The 19665-nt window shown below is 47.9% G+C and overlaps 1 protein-coding gene across 2 annotated transcripts in view; it reads left to right on the top strand.

Moving 5' to 3' along the window:
• Positions 1-109: 109 nt before the first annotated feature.
• BAG4 (BAG cochaperone 4) overlaps positions 110-19665 on the top strand; it is a 31989-nt gene continuing 12433 nt past the window's right edge. The window contains exons 1-3 of one of the 2 annotated variants that reach the window (XM_069766849.1): positions 110-337; positions 15034-15126; positions 16273-16530. In XM_069766849.1, coding sequence (XP_069622950.1) covers positions 164-337; positions 15034-15126; positions 16273-16530 — 525 coding nt within the window. In that variant the 5' untranslated portion in view covers positions 110-163. The remainder of the gene's footprint in view (positions 338-15033; positions 15127-16272; positions 16531-19665) is intronic. The other variant, XM_069766850.1, reaches the window with a different exon arrangement.

Below are 19665 nucleotides of genomic sequence, written 5' to 3'. Positions count from 1 at the left end.
TTTGAAACTGTAGTGGGCGTGTCATATGTCGCACGCTGAAGTCTAATTGGCTGCTGATTATTCTCAACCGCTGTGATTGGCTCATGGTTGCTTGCCATGCTTCGTACCGCGCTTGCGCACTAGCAGTGGGTTTGCGCGGCTGGCTGTTTACTCTGCTACTTTCATGTCGGCTACGCACAGAGCCGGAGATGGCAGCGGATATTATCCCTCCGGGGAGGTGATGGCGCGGCAGCGGCAGGGGGAGGCCGCCTCCGGCTGGGGCTCCGGGTATTACCCCCAGGAGACTGCGAGAAGCTGGGCCGGAGGCGGAGAGATGGGAGGAGCCGCCGGAGCCCAGGTATTGTGTCCCCTCCGTCCGGTGCTTCAGTGACCGTGCACCTCCTCACCGTGTGCGGCCTCCTAGGGCGCCCCACTGTGGTAGAGCTGGGGGACGGCCAATATGGCGGCAGTGCAGTCAGCAAGGCGGAGAGAGGCTGACAGCCGCGGTCCGGGAGGCGTCTGTGGGGTGGGTGTCACCAGGTGCCATGAAGAAGCGGGAGGGTGTGACTGGTCCGCGGGGGCAGAGAGTCCCCAAAAGTGCACATATTGTGGGGGTGCTCCCCGGGACGTGGCACATATGGGGGTGCTCCCCGGGACGTGGCACGTATTGTGGGGGTGCTCCCCAGGACGTGGCACATATTATTATGGGGGTGCTCCCCGGGACATGGCATGTATTGCGGGGGTGCTCCCCGGGACGTGGCACGTATTGTGGGGGTGCTCCCCGGGACGTGGCACGTATTGTGGGGGTGCTCCCCAGGACGTGGCACATATTATTATGGGGGTGCTCCCCGGGACATGGCATGTATTGCGGGGGTGCTCCCCGGGACGTGGCACGTATTGTGGGGGTGCTCCCCGGGATGAGGCATGTATTGTGGGGGTGCTCCTCGGGACGTGGCATGTATTGTGGGGGTGCTCCCCGGGACGAGGCGCGCATTGCGGGGGGTGCTCCTCGGGATGAGGCATGTATTGTGGGGGTGCTCCCCGGGACGTGGCATGTATTGTGGGGGTGCTCCTCGGGACGTGGCACGCACTGCGGGGGGTGCTCCTCGGGACGTGGCATGTATTGTGGGGGTGCTCCTCGGGAAGTGGAATGTATTGCGGGGGGTGCTCCTCGGGACGTGGCACGTATTGCGGGGGGTGCTCCTCGGGACGTGGGACGTATTGCGGGGGGTGCTCCTCGGGATGAGGCATGTATTGTGGGGGTGCTCCCCGGGACGTGGCATGTATTGTGGGGGTGCTCCTCGGGACGTGGCACGCACTGCGGGGGGTGCTCCTCGGGATGAGGCATGTATTGTGGGGGTGCTCCCCGGGACGTGGCATGTATTGTGGGGGTGCTCCTCGGGACGTGGCACGCACTGCGGGGGGTGCTCCTCGGGACGTGGCATGTATTGCGGGGGGTGCTCCTCGGGATGAGGCATGTATTGTGGGGGTGCTCCCCGGGACGTGGCATGTATTGTGGGGGTGCTCCTCGGGACGTGGCACGCACTGCGGGGGGTGCTCCTCGGGACGTGGCACGTATTGCGGGGGGTGCTCCTCGGGACGTGGCACGTATTGCGGGGGGTGCTCCTCGGGACGTGGCACGTACTGCGGGGGGTGCTCCTTGGCACAACTATCACCACACGTACTGGAGACACTGACGTACTGGAGACACCGTGTGGAGGGGCCTTCGCCGGAGGACACAGTCTCCATTTATTTTAATCACCACAACAACGCAGTCAATAAATCCCATAAAATATATCACTTTATTAAGTACAAAATTAAAACCAATTAACAGGAACAGGTACAGCAGCTAAAGTGGGGAAGTGGAACATTATATGGCAGTACAAAAACAAGTAGGGGCTATACGAAACCCCCCCTACACAGGCACACCATAGATCAATTTGTATTGGCTAACTGGCCATAGATATAGAGGAATAAATCTATGTATACAGAGTATATCAATAACGAATAATCAACGCCAAGCCATTAAGACTAGAGTAGTCATACAGTACCTGGTATGCGTAGTAGTGGGGGACCTAGAGCCCACCCCAACGCGCGTTTCGGAGCAACAGAAGCTCCTTCCTCGGGGCGTTATTGCAGCCTCCTTCAGCATTTTTTGCCTCTCGCTGACTATTCCTGCCGCTCCAACCTCAGCGATTTGTTCCTCTCTAATGGAGCGAATATAATAAGGGGTCAGTGATAGGACAACTCTTATGGGGCTATGTCCATGTAGACTCGGTGGGTTTCCGAGGCATTGGACCCCCATCGATTATAGAAACATACTATTCATAAGAAAACCCCTTTCTCTACCAATAACTTGCTCTGGGGGAGTCTGTTGTGACATCTGCTGACTGTGGGCCACCGTCGTGCTGTAGACAGTAGTGACAGTCGTCCCTTTCTGCCGAGGGACATGTCACCATTCTGTGTAGATGGAAGAGGAGGTCCTGACTCTGCAGTTATGACGTCAGCAGAGCGTTGGTGACTTTTCTGTCCTCAGCGCTCCACTCTGGGGGCGGTCTCTCATGGGGCCCTCGAGGGGGGGAAAATAATTACCCACCCCTGTTTTACACCATCCATTGTAGCTCTGGCAGTATGGTTAGGGCCATCGTCCTGCTGGAAGGTGAACCTGCACTCAAGTCTTTTACAGCCTTTAACAGATTTTCCTCCAGGATTGCCCTGTATTTAACTCCATCCATCTTCCCATCAACTCTGACCAGGTTCCATGTCATTGCTGAAAAAAGCCTAACCACAGCAAGATGATGCTGCCACCACCATGAATGACGGTAGGGATGGTGTTTTGAGGGTGATGTGTATTGTTAGTTTTCTGTAAAACAGTGTTTTGCATTTAGCCAATAAACTTCTACTTTGGTCTCATGTGACCAGGGCGCCTTCTTCCACATGCTCGCTGTGGTCCTATATGACTTTTCGCAAATTGCAAATGGAACTTCTTATGGCTTTCAGAAATGGCTTTCTTCTTGCCACTCCTCTGTAAAGGCCAGATTTGTGGAGCACATGACTAATAGTTCTTTTGTGGACGATTATCCCTCCTGAGCTGTGGATTTCTGCGGCTCCTCCAGAGTGACCATGGGTGTTGTGAATTCTGTTTTCGGGCTCTCTCCTGTGGTCATGAATGGTACTTCGGCTGGTTCTGTCCATGGACTTTCTCTGATGCCTGTGGGTGTTTCTGAGTTTCCTTCCACAGGTGATGAGGCTAATTCGTTAGTGGGCTGCTCTATTTAACTCCACTTGGATCCTTGTCCGATGCCAGCTGTCAATGTTGTAGCATTGGTCTAGTTCGCTCCTGGATCTTCCTGGTTACCTGTTTTCTCCAGCAGAAGCTAAGTTTCGCTTTGCTTTTTTCTTGTTTGCTATTTTTTCTGTCCAGCATGCTTATGTGAATTTTGCCTTGCTTGCTGGAAGCTCTGGGACGCAGAGGGGCGCCTCCGCTCTGTTAGTCGGTGCGGAAGGTATTTTTCCCTGCACTCTCTGTGTGGCTTTTTTAGAGTTTTGTGCTGACTGCAAAGTGACCTTTCCTATCTTCTGTCTGTTTAGTAAGTCGGGCCTCTCTTTGCTAAATCTATTTCATCTCTGTGTTTGTGATTTCATCTTACTCACAGTCAATATATGTGGGGGGCTGCCTTTTCCTTTGGGGAATTTTCCCTGAGGCAAGATAGGCTTATTTTTCCTATCTCTAGGGCTAGCTAGTTCTGAGGCTGTGACGAGGCGCCTAGGTCATGATAGGAGCGCTCCACGGCTATTTCTAGTGTACGTGATAGGATTAGGGATTGCGGGCAGCAGAGGTTCCACTTCCCAGAGCTTGTCCTGTATTCATGTGCTATCAGGTCTTTTCTGGTGCTCTAACTACCAGGTCCACTATTTGTTCTAACCACCAGATCATAACACATGGGCCTCTTGGCTGCTTCTAATTAGTGCTCTCCTTTCTTGGTGTAAGATAACCACACATGAGAGGAGCCGGAGGATACCGATATCCCCTCGCCGTCATCAGTCTGTGATGGAGCAGCTCTCTAGCGCCACCCTTACCCTCAGGTCAGTCAGGGAACTTGATGCAAGGTGACTTGCACCAAAGACAGCAGGGGTCTCAGCTCTGCTCCCCTTCTCCCCTTCTTTAACATGTGGCCTCTAATTCTCTGGCCAGTTGTAAAGTTAAGAGCTTTTTGGAAGTGTGTACTTTTCCCAAGAGTGGGGGTTCACAATTCAGAAGTGGAGGGAGATCTCTGGATAATCTATTGGTTCTGAATTCATAAATCCAAAATGGAGTCTCCCTTGTCCCTCACACTTGGGATGTCGATTTAGGTGGGCGGCCAGGTCTTTGTAGGTTTGCAGTTGTGCCATACTCCTTTCGTTTTTGAATGATGGATTGCACAGTTCTCTGTGAGATGTTCAGAGCTTGACGTTTGTTTGTTTTTTATGACCTAACCATGCTTTAGTCTTGTCTACAACTTTATCCCTGATCTGTCTGGTGTGTTCCTTGGGTTTTATGATGCTGTGGGCAGGCTGGAGAGCGGTCCTATTACCTGTCATGTACAGTGGCATGTAAAGATATGGGCACCCCTTTTTACATTTTAAAAGTTACAAAAAGAAAACTGGGCTGTTGCAAACGTTTGTGCACCCTGAATGGTTAGTATCTAGCACCCCCTCCCCACCCTTTTGCAAGTTTCACAGCTTGTAGACGCCTTTTGTAACCAGACAAGATTCTTTCAATTCTTGTTTGAGGGATTTTCATCCATTCTTCCTTGGAAAATTCTTCCAGTTCTGTGAGATTCCTTTTGGTATTTTGAGATCTAGCCACAGATTTTTCTATGATGATCAGATCAGGGGACTGTGAGGGCCATTGTAAAACCTTCAGCTTGCGCCTTTTTGAGGTCGTCTATTGTGGATTTTAATGTGTGTTTAGGATCATTATCCATTTGTAGAAGCCATCCTCTTTTCAACTTCAGCTTTTTTACAGATGCTGTTATGTCTGCATCAAGAACTTGTTGAAATTTCATTGAATTTATTCTTTTCTCTTCCCGTGAAATGTTCCCCCGTGCTATTGGCTGCAACACAACCCCAAAGCATGATTGATCCACCCCCATGCTTAATGGTTGGTGAGGTGTTCTTTTCTTTAATTTCTATGCCTTTTTTCTACACATAACTTTTGATCATTGTGGCCAAAGAGTTCTATTTTACCTCATTGGTCCACAGGACTGGTTTCCAAAATGCATTAGACTTGTTTAGATGTACTTTTGCACACTTCTGACTCTGTATTTTATGGTGAGGACTCAGGAGAGGTTTTCTTCTGATGACTTTTCCATGAAGGCCATATTTGTGAAGGTGTCTCTGAAGAACAATGTAACACACCTCCAGAGTCTGCTAAATCTTTCTGAAGGTCTTTTGCAGTCAAGCTGGGGTTCTGATTTGCCTCTTCAGCAATCCTAAGAGCAGCTCTCACTGAAATTTTGGTTGGTCTTCCAGACCTTATTTTGACCTCCACTGTTCCTTCTAACTTCTATTTCGTAATTACATTTTGAACTGAGGAAAGAGCAGTTTGAAAATGCTTTGCTATCCTTTCATATCCTTCCCCTACTTTGTGGGCCTCCACCATTTTCATTTTCTTAGTGCTAGGCATCTGCTTAGAATAACCCATGGCTGCTGTTTTTTTTTTTTTTTGCACAAGGTTAGAGGAGGCTGGGTTTTTATACAGCTGGGAAATTTGCTTCAATTGGCCTTTCCTAACGATGGTGGAGAACAAGCCATAACCCAAACAAGCTATCATATATACTTGAGTATAAGCCAAAATTTTCAGCCCATTTTTTTTTTTTTTTTTTTTTTTTTAGGCTGAAAGTGCCCCTCTCTGCTTATACTCGAGTCATTGTCCCAGGGGGTCGGCTGCAGCTGCCCATCATACTCACGTGCTCCCGGCGCGTCTCTGCATGTCCCTGCTTCTCCGGCGCCCGCAGCTCTCCTGTACTCAGCGGTCACGTGGTACCGCTCATTAAAGTAATGAATATGGAGGCATATTCATTACTTTAGTGAGCGGTACCACGTGGCTGCTGAACTCGGGAACAAGCTGCCTGCCCAGGACGACGTAGAAGCAGGGACAGCGCCAGGAGGGTGAGTAAAACGGGAGAGCGTGAGCATTGCGATATTCACCTGTCCCCATTCCACCGCCTGGCTCCGTCTTCCGCGTCCTCTGCCTGTGACATTCAGGTCAGAGGGCGCAATGACGTAGTTAGTGCTTGCTGCCCTCTGCCTGAACAGTCATAGAGCCAGAATACGGAGCGGCGCACGGCAGTGGAACCGGGGACAGGTGAATATCACAAGTTCCGGGGACCGGAGCGACGAGAGGTGAGTATGTGATATATATATATTTTTTTCTTCATTGCAACAGCATATGGGGCATAATCTATGGAGCATCTTATGGGGCCATCAACCTTTGTGCAGCATTATATAGGACATATTTTAATATGGAGCATCTTATGGGGCATCATGAACTGTATGGAGCATTATATGGGGCTCCTGATTCAATATGGATATTCAAAAACACTTAAAGGGAACCTATCAACCCCCCCCCCCAGGCGTTTGAAACTAAAAGAGCCACCTTGTGCAGCAGTAATGCTGCATTCTGACAAGGTGGCTCATTTAGTTATTGGTGCTGTAAATGCAGAAATAATCCGTTTTGTAATTTGTCCAAAATACCTGTCTTCAGTACTGTCGGCAGGTCTTTCCCCCCCTGCTGCAGATGCCTCACAGCCGTCCCTCAAGTCTTCTTGGCGACGGGCGCCGCCTCCTCAGCGCTGTTTTGAAATCTGCCGCTGCCTGCGCTCTTTTGTTATGCCTGGGGCAGGCGCAGTGAGCGCTGCCCGTCTGACCTCATATGCAGTCTTGCTGACTGCGCCTGTGCGGTATGCAGTCTTGCTGACTGCGCCTGTGCGGCCGCCCTGCTTGTGAATCCCAGCCCCTCAGTGTCTTATGATTTATCCACACTGCGGGGCTGGGATTCCTGGGCAGGCGCACTGCGTGTCTAAGCCACTCACCCAGGTCGCAGTGCGCATGCCCAGGAATCCCAGCCCCGTAGTGTGGATAAATCATAAGACACTGCAGGGCTGGGATTCACAAGCAGGGCGGCCGCACAGGCGCAGTCAGCAAGACTGCATATGAGGTCAGACGGGCAGCGCTCACTGCGCCTGCCCCAGGCAAGACAAAATAGCGCAGGCGCCGGATGATTTGAAAACAGTCCCGAGGAGGCGGCGCCCGGCGCCGAGAAGACTTGACTGATGGCTGTGTGGCGTGTGCAGCAGGGGGGAAAGACCTGCCTCCAGGACTAAAGACAGGTATTCTTGACAAATTACAAAACGCTTTATTTCTGCATTTACAGCCCCAATAACTAAAAGAGCCACCTTGTCAGAATGCAGCATTACTGCTGCACAAGGTGGCTCTTTTAGTTTCAAACGCCTGGGGGGGGGGGGGGGGGGGTGACAGAGGCCCTTTAACCTACTGATGTCTCAATCAATTTTACTTTTATTGGTTTCTATTTTTATTTTTGAAATTTACCGGTAGCTGCTGCATTTCCCACCCTAGGCTTATACTCGAGTCATTAAGTTTTCCAAGTTTTTTGTGGCAAAATTAGGGGGTTGGCTTATACGCGAGTATATACGGTAATTAAGGTCTGAAATCTTGGACAAAGTTATCTGAGCACACAAATCTCCATGGGCACCCAGACTTTTGCATCGGCCCATTTTCCTTTTTGGCACTTTTAAAATGTAAAAGCGGAAAATTATTTATATATATATATATATATATATATATATATATATATATATATATATATATATATATATATACACACCGTATTTTTCGGACTATAAGACGCACCGGACCATAAGACGCACCCCAAATTTGGGGTGAAAATTGCAGAAAAAAAGATTTTTTATAACATGGGGGTCCGTCTTATTGTCCGAATTTACAGTATCTTATGGCGGTGGCAGAGCAGGGTCACAGGAGGCAAGGTGGGGTGATGCTGGGATCAGGAGGTGCTGGGATCAGGAGGTGCTGGGATCAGGAGGTGCTGGGATCAGGAGGTGCAGTGAGAGGTATGGCGTGAGAGGGGTCCCTGGCGTACCATGCAGGCTTACCTAGGTGGCAGAGGTCCGGTGGCAGAGGTGCGGTGGCGGGGGTGTGGCAGCAGAGGAGGCGCAGGAAGCGGGGTCCCTTTCCCCGGTATGGTGATGCAGCAGGCCCGGTATGCAGCAGAGCCGGGTGAATCCTCTTGTTATCGGTGGGCGCGGCCATCTTCCTGAGGCCGCGTGTGTGCAGATGAAGCGCTCTGCTCCCGGGGCTTCAGGAAAATGGCCGCGGGAGGCCGCACGTGCGCAGATGGAGATCGCGGCGGCCATTTTCCTGAAGCCCCGAGAAGCAGAGCGCTCCATCTGCGCACGTGCGGCCTCCGGAAAATGGCTGCCACCACCGATAACAAGAGGATTCACCCGGCTCTGCTGCATACCGGGCCTGCTGCATCACCATACCGGGGAAAGGGACCCCGCTTACTGCGCCTCCTCTGCCGCCACACCCCCGCAACCGCACCTCTGCCACCGGACCTCTGCCACCGCACCTCTGCCACCTAGGTAAGCCTGCATTGCGACTATTAGACGCACCCCCCATTTTCCCCCCTTTTTTGGGGGGGAAAAAAGTGCGTCTTTTAGTCCGGAAAAATACGGTATATATATATATATATATATATATATATATATATATATATATATATATATATATATATATATATACATACATACATACATACATACATACATACATACGTACATACATACGTTCAAAAGTCCTGCATAGGCGTGAAGAAAACTATATGTTTCATACTTCTGCATCTCTACAGTGAAACTGGTGGAACAGATATGTTTTTGTAATCCCTCATTGTATGCCATACTCATTTTTGAATGTCCCAAGTGTATAAATTGTTATGGTATGTGCATTTTTGATAATTTTTTTTACAGCATAACCATACCTACACTAGTACAGTGTGTAGAATGGTGAACAGGTTTCTAAGTTCACTAACTTCCAATGCAAGTTCACACAGACTTAAATTTAACTTCTTAAGATTTATTATTTTTTATTTAATTCAGAGTGTTGAGCAGAAGGCAGCATTTTCTTATTAAGGATGTCTATGTATTTTTTTGCATTAACCATACCCTCCACAATATGAAGCCTTCCAACACCATTGGCTGCCATACAGCCCCAGACCATGACTTTCATAGGATGTTTCACAGAGGAGCTCAAACACTCTGGCTTGTACTCTTCATGTGGGAACCTTCTCACATAAGACTTGCCATCATTTCATCACTAAATAGCACTTTTTCCCACTCCTCCTTCCTCCATTTTAACTATTTCAATGCCCACAGTTTTCGCCTTTGTCTTTGTATGGCTGTCATCAATGGCTTCTTTCGGGCCTTGCACCCTCTCAATCCTGCTTCCAAACATCTCTTCCTAACAGTTGATGTTGCTACCTCAATATTGCACTTTTCTTGCCATTCTCGCAGAAGCTGAGGAGTGGTGAGCTTTCCATTGGCAAGGGATGTTCTTATCAGTACTCTATCCTCCCTTTTAGTTGACTTTCTGGGCCGACCAGATCTGGGCCTGTCCTGGGTGATTCCAAGCTGCTTATGTTTCTGCAAAATTCTTACGACTGTACTCTGATTACAGCCGCCCTTCCTTGCGATCTGGGGGCCGGTATAACCCTCTTCATGTAGCACCACAACTCGCACACGATCCTCCGCTGGCAAAAATCTGAAGGCTCCCATCATAAAACTCTACAGTATGATTCACTAGATAGACCAACAGATAAAACAAACAAACCAAGCAGCAGACGTGATGCAATGTGATTGGCTGCCATATCCCGGTTATGATTGGTCACAAGAACCTCATCTGTGATTGGCTAATTTTGGATCTGAAGCTGTACAATGTTTAGTTCTGCTTTCAATTCCCATATTGTTGCAATAATTTCAGGCAAAACTGCTTCAAAAGCTAAAAATATTACAGGGAAAGAATGCAAAATTGTATTCTGAACAAAACGATATATAATATGTCATATTAGCATCGAAAATATGCGACAGAAAACGTTTAAAACTTGAAAAATCAATCAATTTATCCTATGCAGGACTTTTGAACACCACTATATATATATATGTATGTATATATATATATATATATATATATATATATATATATATATACACACACACACACACACACACACACACACACACACACACACACACACACACACACACACACACACACACACACACACACACGGCCCGATTGTGACGCATCGGGTATTCTAGAATATGCATGTCCACGTAGTATATTGCCCAGTCACGTAGTATACAGCACAGAGCCACTTAGTATATTGCCCAGCTACGTAGTATATTGCCCATCCACATATGTCACAGGTTAAAAAAAAATAAATAAACATACTCACCTTCTGAGGGCCACTTGTAGTTCGATCACATGACCGTGACATCATGGCAGGTCCTTCTCCCATACCACCGGAACCTGCCGCTTGCATGGAGCGGTCAGCGGAGCGTAGCAAGGAGCGGGGAAGGTGGTGGAAGGTGAGTATATAATGATTTTTTATTTTTTTTTTAACATTAGATGTTTTTACTATTGACGCTGCATAGGCAGCATCAATAGTAAAAACTTGGTCACACAGGGTTAATAGCGGCGGTATATATATATAGTACAGACCAAAGTTTGGACACACCTTCTCATTTAAAGATTTTTCTGTATTTTCATGACTATGAAAATTGTACATTCACACTGAAGGCATCAAAACTATGAATTAACACATGTGGAATTATATACTTAACAAAAAAGTGTGAAACAACTGAAAATATGTCTTATATTTTAGGTTCTTCAAAGTAGCCACCTTTTGCTTTGATGACTGCTTTGCACACTCTTGGCATTCTCTTGATTAGCTTCAAGAGGTAGTCACCGGGAATGGTTTTCACTTCACAGGTGTGCCCCGTCAGGTTTAATAAGTGGGATTTCTTGCCTTATAATAGGTGTTGGGACCATCAGTTGTGTTGAGCAGAAGTCTGGTGGATACACAGCTGATAGTCCTACTGAATAGACTGTTAGAATTTGTATTATGGCAAGAAAAAAGCAGCTAAGTAAAGAAAAACGAGTGGCCATCATTACTATGGTTTCATAGTCGTGAAAATACAGAAAAATCTTTAAATGAGAAGGTGTCCAAACTTTTGATCTATAAAATATATATATATATATATATTTGTCTAAGGGTCCCTTCCGTCTGTCTGTCTGTCCTTCTGTCACGGTTATTCGTTCGCTGATTGGTCTCGGCAGCTGCCTGTCATGGCTGCCACGACCAATCAGCGACGGCCACAGTCCGATTAGTCCCTCCCCAGCAGTCACTGCCCGGCGCCCGCTCCATGATCCCCTCCACTCCCCGCTCACACAGGGTTAATGGCAGCGGTAACGGCCCGCGGTGTAACGCACTCCGTTACCGCTGCTATTAGCCCTGTGTGTCCCCAACTATTTACTATTGATGCTGCCTATGCAGCATCAATAGTAAAAATGTCATGTTAAAAATAATTTAAAAAAAAAACAAAAACCTGCTATACTCACCCTCCGCCGCCTTTCTCGCTCCTCTGGACGCTCCCGGGACCGCTCCATTGCAAGCTTCTGGTCCCAGGGCTGGTGTGCGAGAAGGACCTGCTGTGACGGTACGGTCATGTGACCGCGACGTCATCATAGGTTCTGCACACACCAGCCCTGGGACCGGAAGCTGCGCTTGCAATGGAGCGGTCCCGGGAGCGTCCAGAGGAGCGGGAAAGGCGGCGGAGGGTGAGTATAGCAGGACTTCAACGGACCTTCGGAAGGTGAGTATATGTTTATTTTTTTTTTTGTGTGTGTCTCTATACTACGTAGCTCTGTACTGTATACTCCATCGCTGTGCAATATACTACGTGCCTGGGCAATATACTACGTGGATCTGCAATATACTATGTGGCTGGACAATATACTCCATCGCTGGGCAATATACTACGCGGCTCTGCTATATACTGCGTGGCTGGGCAATATACTGCGTGGCTGGGCAATATACTACGTGGATCTGCAATATACTATGTGGCTGGACAATATACTCCATCGCTGGGCAATATACTACGCGGCTCTGCTATATACTGCGTGGCTGGGCAATATACTGCGTGGCTGGGCAATATACTGCGTGGCTGGGCAATATACTGCGTGGACATGCATATTCTAGAATACCCGATGCGTTAGAATCGGGCCACCATTATTTATATATATATATATATATATATATATATATATATATATATATATTTTTTTTTTTTTTTTTTTGTTGCCAAAAATACAGATTAAATACGTAATCTTTAATTTTAAGCCTTTTAGAGATCATTTCATTTTTGCAATTTCCTTAACTGTTCACAATGACAGTATCTTTGACCCGGGGTGCGCAGACTTTGACGTGCCTCTGCAGTTGCTCATCCATCATTATATAAGATCACAGTCATCCTTTATTTACGCTGGAAGACGTCTCGGGCGTGATCCTTGTAATGGCGGTGACGAGGCTCAGCACTCCTTGTGTAATTGTCTGGGCTCGTCGTCACGTGCTGCGATTGTCTTCGCATGACTCAGTTACCTGTGAGGAGAAGTCGGCGGCCACTTGGTCTGCAGGTCTGAGGTAAGGATGCCGTGCTTCATACCTGGTGTCGGTGTTCTGGCCGTTGCTGACTTCTAGTCTTCCACCTTTAGTGGTCGCTCCACACTGTGAGGGTCGGCAGAGTCTTGTGCTTTGTTTTCAGGATGGTTTTCGGCTCCTTTCTATTGTGCTCATTATTGAGGCGTCTGAGGCAGCCGTTATGGGTGCATACTTTATCCCCCCAGTGTCTGGTTTGGGTGCGGCGGGTGGCATTAGAAATCTCGAACTTCTTCAGTTTACCTCTTGCGTTCCCTGACAGACATTGCACCTGAGGATTCTCGTGGTCATCTTTCCTTCCCTGATTCAGCCAGCCCCATATGCTGTAGCAGATCCCTTTTATTTAAAGGGTCGTTAGGACAGACCCTGCCTTTATTCCTGACAGGGTCCTCCACCCCATAAGCCAGGTTTTGTGAAGCTTTACTTGTAGTAGTAATTGGCCACCATGTTGTCTTACATTTACCCTTTACCTGCCACACTGGCAGCTGCTTTCCCCCAGTTATTTTCATGGGGTGCTGCGAGTGGGACCTGATCGCCCCAGTGTTTGGTCCTCCCGACACAACCCTTTAAGATAACTTCACTTTGCTGTACCTTTATCACCTATCCACAAGGATGATGATCCCAGCGGCCCGATAAGTAAAATGGCACCTGGCGTTACTCATGAACGCTACAAGTGGCTCTCACTATAAGGCTCAAACACCGTTTTGGGGATTTGTTTTGGTTTTGACAGATCCGCCGCATAATAATCATTCCCCCGAAATACACTTGGAAACGCTGCTTATTAATTTCTATGGTAAATCCACTTTGATTTTTGTATGTGGATTTTTCTTTAAAAGAGAAAACAAAGCCTTGGGGGGGGGAGGGATACATATCACGTTTTTAGAGCCGCTGCTGATAGGATCCTCCCAAAACTGGATCCTGGCCAATCAAAAGGCTGAAAAACTCTTCAAAATACAAAACTTGTTGGACTTATCCTGCTTGAGTGTTTACTGAAGCTTAAAAAAAAAAAATAATAATCAAAACTTCACTCTGTGTGAATATAGCATTAGAGAGGATCATAAAAAAAAAAGCGCTCCAGGCTAGTACTTTCCAATTTACCTTGAGAATGGAGGCCAAAGTCTCTTTTTCCAGGGAAAAGTCCATATCTTTAGTCACATTCAGTTAGTCTGAGTAAGCATGCTATTTTAAACAATGGCTGGAAATGTTTCTTAAAGGGGTTGTCCACTTTACCTTTATTTTATCAAATATATTTGGGATTTTTCGTGGCACGTAATAATATATAAGTATTACTGATTCTTCTACTTAGGCCACGTTCACATATTCAGTATTTGGTCAATATTTTACCTCAGTATCTGTAAGAAAAAAAACCAGGAGTGGGTGATAAATACAGAAGTGGTGACGTGTTTGTTATACTTTTCCTCTGATTGTTCCACTTCTGGTTTTGGCTTACAAATACTGAGGTAAAATACTGACCAAATACTGACCGTGGCCTATGGCACAGGCTTCACAGGTCTTCTAAAAAAAAAATGGCCACTGATGGACTGGTCTGGCCATCACCTCCTCAATTAGCCTCGTCCAAATCAATATCCACTTTCTTATGTGTCTTTATTTGGAGGAGAACCTGTAATACTTATATATTAGTAAGTGTCACTCATCTGTTAAAATAATGTGGGGAAAACCCCTTTAATTAGTTTTTTTTAGCTGTTAGTGTAATGAATTTCTCACTACAATGTCTGCCACCTATTGCAGACTTTTCTCGGCAGCACTTGCTCGCTGTGGCCTGATTTCATGTCTTCTGTACCACTGTCTTCCATCATGATCTTTGACTAGAATGCACCATCCATGTTTGGGCTTTGAAAAAGGCACAGGGATGAAGTGCATCACATAAGGGTGCGGGTGTAAGTAGCGGGCTCAGTCGCTGAGCCTTCCACATACGGGACAGATGCAGGCTGTGTTTATGAAGCCGACACCTGCCTCTGACAGCAGCGATCAGAGCTAGCTCCTATCGCACATTTTTAATCACTTATGTGTCGCTGTCAATCATTTCTGGCACCTCTGCGTTGTGACCTTGAGAATTATTGTCTTTAGCCATTTTTACCAGGTTGAGGAGCCTTGTACTGGAGTCCGCAGTATTGAGGATAGGGCTAAATGCTTACTGTTGCATCTCTGTGTGGCCCTTTTATTAATGGTGTCTGGATTGGTGCATTTTGCTTTACTACAACCTGGATATTGCTCTAAAAATGTATTCTGATCTGTCCTAGAATTCTCCATATCCTGGATACGATCCGAGCGGCTGGTCCTGCGCTGGTCAACCCCAGCCTCCCTATCCCTCCACGTATACAGTTGGCGGTCAGGTATGTCAATTGAAAAATTCCTTATCATTATACCTTTTTACGGTGATTTTCCATAAGGCTAGGTTCACATTGCGTTAGGGCAATCCGTTAAGCGCCTAGCGCTAGCAGATTGCGCTAACGCAATGTTTATTTTGGGTCCGCGTTTGCCGTCCTAGCTAGCGCAGATCCCCAATCTGCGCTAGCGAGGGACGGACCTCGGACGCACCTCAGACGCTGCAAGCAGCGTCCAAGGTCTGTCACAAAAGAACGGCACATCGCTACCGCGTGCCGAAAATGGCATGCGCCAGCGATGCGCTACAGGCACAAATCACATTGCTGTCAATGGGTGCGCTAACGCAGGGGTCCCCAACTCCAGTCCTCAAGGCCCACCAACATGTCATGTTTTCAGGATTTCCTTAGTCTTGCCCAGGTAATAATTGCATCACCTGTGCAATGCAAAGGAAATCCTGAAAACATGACCTGTTGGTGGGCCTTGAGGACTGGAGTTGGGGACCCCTGCGCTAACGGACCCGTTGCACGGCGTTAATTGTGACATTTTCGCCGTGCAACGCAGTCCGTTAGCGTTAACCCATTAACGCAATGTGAACCTAGCTTAATACACGAAAAAATTAAATTGGACGCTATTCCCTATCCATCTGTTAACCCCCTCCTTCCCTCATTACTGGGGTCCAGCCACCTGGACCCCCAAAAATCTGGGACTCTGAAGATGGATGGAGCAGTTGTCAATCATGTCCACCTCTGCTTTATTGATTCTTAAATAGGAGTCCTGGTCTTCGACGCTCTCATAGAGGTGCATATCATCCACCACCACTCCATTTACTATAGATCATCTTCTTGGATCGATTTGCGTCACAGCGGTCTGACCCCCTCAGTAATAGGGAAGATATCCAAGGATAGGGGATAGCCTCCAAACTGAGGATAACCCTTTAAAGGGAACCTGTCACCCCCAAAATCGATGATGAGGTAAGCTCACCGTCATCAGGGGCTTATCTACAGCATCCTGTAATGCTGTAGAGAAGCCCCCGATGTTACCTGAAAGAAAAGAAATATATATTTCACTCAGTTTTTCCTACAAGTCCTTCCTCCTTTTTGTGTTTTTTTTCACAGGTCAGAGTGCACACAACTAATGTGTGATGTTTCTTACAGGGCATGGAGCACTATACCAATGGTTCATATGGACCACCCTATAACCAGTCTACAATGAATCCCCCTTACCCCAGCGTCCACCCAGCGAACCCTTACTACCCGCCTCCTTCACAGCCACATTATCCTGTTGATCCCTACAAGTCAGCCATGCAGCAGCAGCAGGGGGCCCCTCAGGCACCTTCTCATTGGGGATACCCTCAGCAGGGTGGTCACAACATTCCTCAGCAGAGGCCACAGTTTCCTCAGTACTCTGCTCCGGTGAGTGACAACCATTCCCTGTATTGGTCTTTTTAATGTTTTTGATGATTGGTGTTAATGGGGGCAACCTGGACTCTTCATTGATGTCCTATCCTCTAAGTTACAGCACCCCTCCTAGTGGTCAGCAATGTATCACCTGTACAGTGGATACTGAATAGTATATATCAGTCATGAGTATTGATAAATGCACGCTTTGGGGTGGCTATATACGTGATGTTGATCAGGCCGGTGTTGCCTGTGTATCTGCGCGATCAGCTGCAGAAGCTCTACTGACATACAACCGCATGGAGCAGTGAAAAACAACAATCCCTGTAGCTTAAAGGGAACCTATCGGCAGAATTGTGCTCAGTAACCTACAGACAGTGTCAGGTTGGTGCAGTTATACTGATTACAGTGATACCTGGTGATGAAATCTGTCTTGTGGTTGTTGTGTAATCTGTATTTGTAGTTTTCAGTTAGAGATTCTCGTTCTTCGGGGCGGCCTGTGGGGAGGGGGCTTTATGTGGTGTTCTGCTTAGGTATTCGTCTGTATGCACTTATGGTGGGTCACTGACCCCTTACTGACCTGCCCCTTATCTTACCTACTGCATAGAATTGTGTGGGGGGAAAAAAAATCAACATTCATCACGTAGACGGCGGTGTCTGCGCATTAGCATGATGCAATGGATAATATGCATATATTCATTTATGATTTGGTCTTCAGTCAACAGCCTCCAAACTTCTGTCCCTTACCTCATCCTTTGGACTTACTCAGTGGTCCTCCGCAGCCACCCACACAGACGGACACACATTAGACCTCGTATTCACCCGTCTCTGCTCTCTATCTAATTTCACCACCTCCACTCTCCCTCTATCCGACCACCATCTGCTCACCTTCTCATCCCTGTCCTCCTCACCGGTCATCCATGTCCAGCAAAATGCGCACCCCCGTGGAAACCTTGCACACCTAGACACCAACACTCTCTGACTCTATCCTACCACTGGCATCCATATCCTCACTCCACGACACACAGTGCCTCTGCTTTCTACAATGCCACTCTTGCATCAGCTATTGACGCGGTCGCCCCTCTCGTCCATAGCAGAGTGCGACGTATCAATAGACAACCCTGGCACAATAACACCACTAAAAAGCTCTGGCAAGTGTCCAGGGTTGCGGATCGGCGTTGGAAGAAAACACACTTGCAAGACGACTTCGCTGCATTCAAACAGGCAACACTCACTTTTAAATCTGCTCTCACCTCTGCTACACAGGCCTACTTCACAACCCTCGTATCTTCCCTATCCTACAACCCCAAACAGTTATTCAAAACCTTTAACTCCCTCCTCCGCCCCCCACTGCCCCCTCCAACCTCCCTCATCTCTGCTGAGGACTTTGCCACACACTTTAAAAATAAGATCGACCAAACAAGGCAAGTCTTCATTGTTCAACCACCACAACCCCTTTGTATACCAGACCAATGCCCAAACCCCATAACCTCCCTCTCCAACATCACTGAAGGGGGCTTAATTGTCTCCTCTCCAAATCGCACCTCACCACCTGTGCGCTCGATCCCATCCCACCTCCTCCCCAACTGCACCACCACACTTATCCCATCCATAACCCACCTCTTCAACCTGTCACTATCTTCTGGCACCTTCCCTTCTGCTTTCAAACATGCCACAATCAGGCCTATCCTTAAAAAGCCAACCCTCGATCCAACTGCTATGTCCAGCTATCGCCCAATATCACTGCTCCCATTCGCTTCCAAACTCCTGGAGCAGCACGTCCACGCTGAACGTTCCTCCCACCTCTCATCTAACTTGCTCTTTGACAATCTACAATCTGGTTTCCGCCCCCATCACTCAACTGAGACAGCCCTCACCAAAATCACTAACGACCTACTTACCGCAAAAGCTAATGGACAACACTCTGTACTCCTCCTTCTAGACCTGTCCTCTGCTTTCGACACAGTTGACCACTGCCTCCTACTACAGATACTCTCCTCCTTTGGCATCAAAGACCTCGCTCTATCCTGGATCTTCTCGTACATTCAGCGTCTCCCACACTACCTCCTCATCCCGCCCTCTCTCTGTTGGAGTCCCCCAAGGCTCTTTTCTAGGACCCTTACTCTTCTCAATCTATACACTTGGCTTGGGACAACTCATAAAGTCCCATGGATTCCAGTACCACCTCTATACTGATGACACTCAGATCTACCTCTTTGGCCCAGACCTCACCGCTCTGCTGTCCAGAATCCCAGAGTGCCTATCAGCCATATCCTCCTTCTTCTCCTCTCGCTTCCTCAAACTCAATGTGGATAAATCTGAACTCCTCTTTCCTCCATCCCATAGATCTTCCTTACCTGACCTATCTATCGCAATCAATGACATCATGCTTTCCCCCGTACCGGAAGTCCGCTGCCTCGGAGTAACCTTCCACTCTGCCCTGTCCTTCAAACCTCACATCCAAGCTCTATCCACCTCCTGTCGCCTCCAGCTCAAAAATATCTCCAGAATCCGTCCTTTCCTCAACCGTCAATCTACTAAAATGCTTGTGAATGCCCTCATCATCTCCCGCCTTGACTACTGCAACATCCTTTTCTGCGGCCTCCCTGCTAACACCCTTGCACCTCTCCAGTCCATCCTTAACTCTGCTGCCCGACTAATTCATCTCTTTCCTCGCTACTACTCCTCTGCTTCCCCCCTCTGCAAATCTCTTCACTGGCTCCCATTCCCTCAGCGTATCCAGTTCAAATTACTAATACTGACCTACAAAGCCATCCATAACCTGTCTCCTCCATATATCTCTGAACTATTCTCCCAATATCTTCCCTCACGTAATCTCCGGTCCTCCCAAGACCTCCTTCTCTCCTCCACACTTATTCGCTCCTCATCCAATCGCCTCCAAGACTTCTCCCGAATATCCCCCATCCTCTGGAATTCTTTGCCCCAACACGTTCGACTATCAACCACATTCGGATCCTTCAGACGGAACTGGAAAACCCATCTCTTCAGGAAAGCCTACAGCCTGCACTGACACCGCTGCCTCCTCATCACTATCGAAGCTACCGCCTCACCAACACCGGAGCTCCTGCAACCCTCAACCTACTGTCTCCTTCCCCATAATCCTGTAGAATGTAACTCCGCAAGGGCAGG

The sequence above is a fragment of the Ranitomeya imitator genome, chromosome 4, assembly GCF_032444005.1.
Source record: "Ranitomeya imitator isolate aRanImi1 chromosome 4, aRanImi1.pri, whole genome shotgun sequence".
NCBI classification, from domain to species: Eukaryota; Metazoa; Chordata; class Amphibia; order Anura; family Dendrobatidae; genus Ranitomeya; species Ranitomeya imitator.
This window is presented reverse-complemented; position numbering and strand designations above follow the sequence as displayed.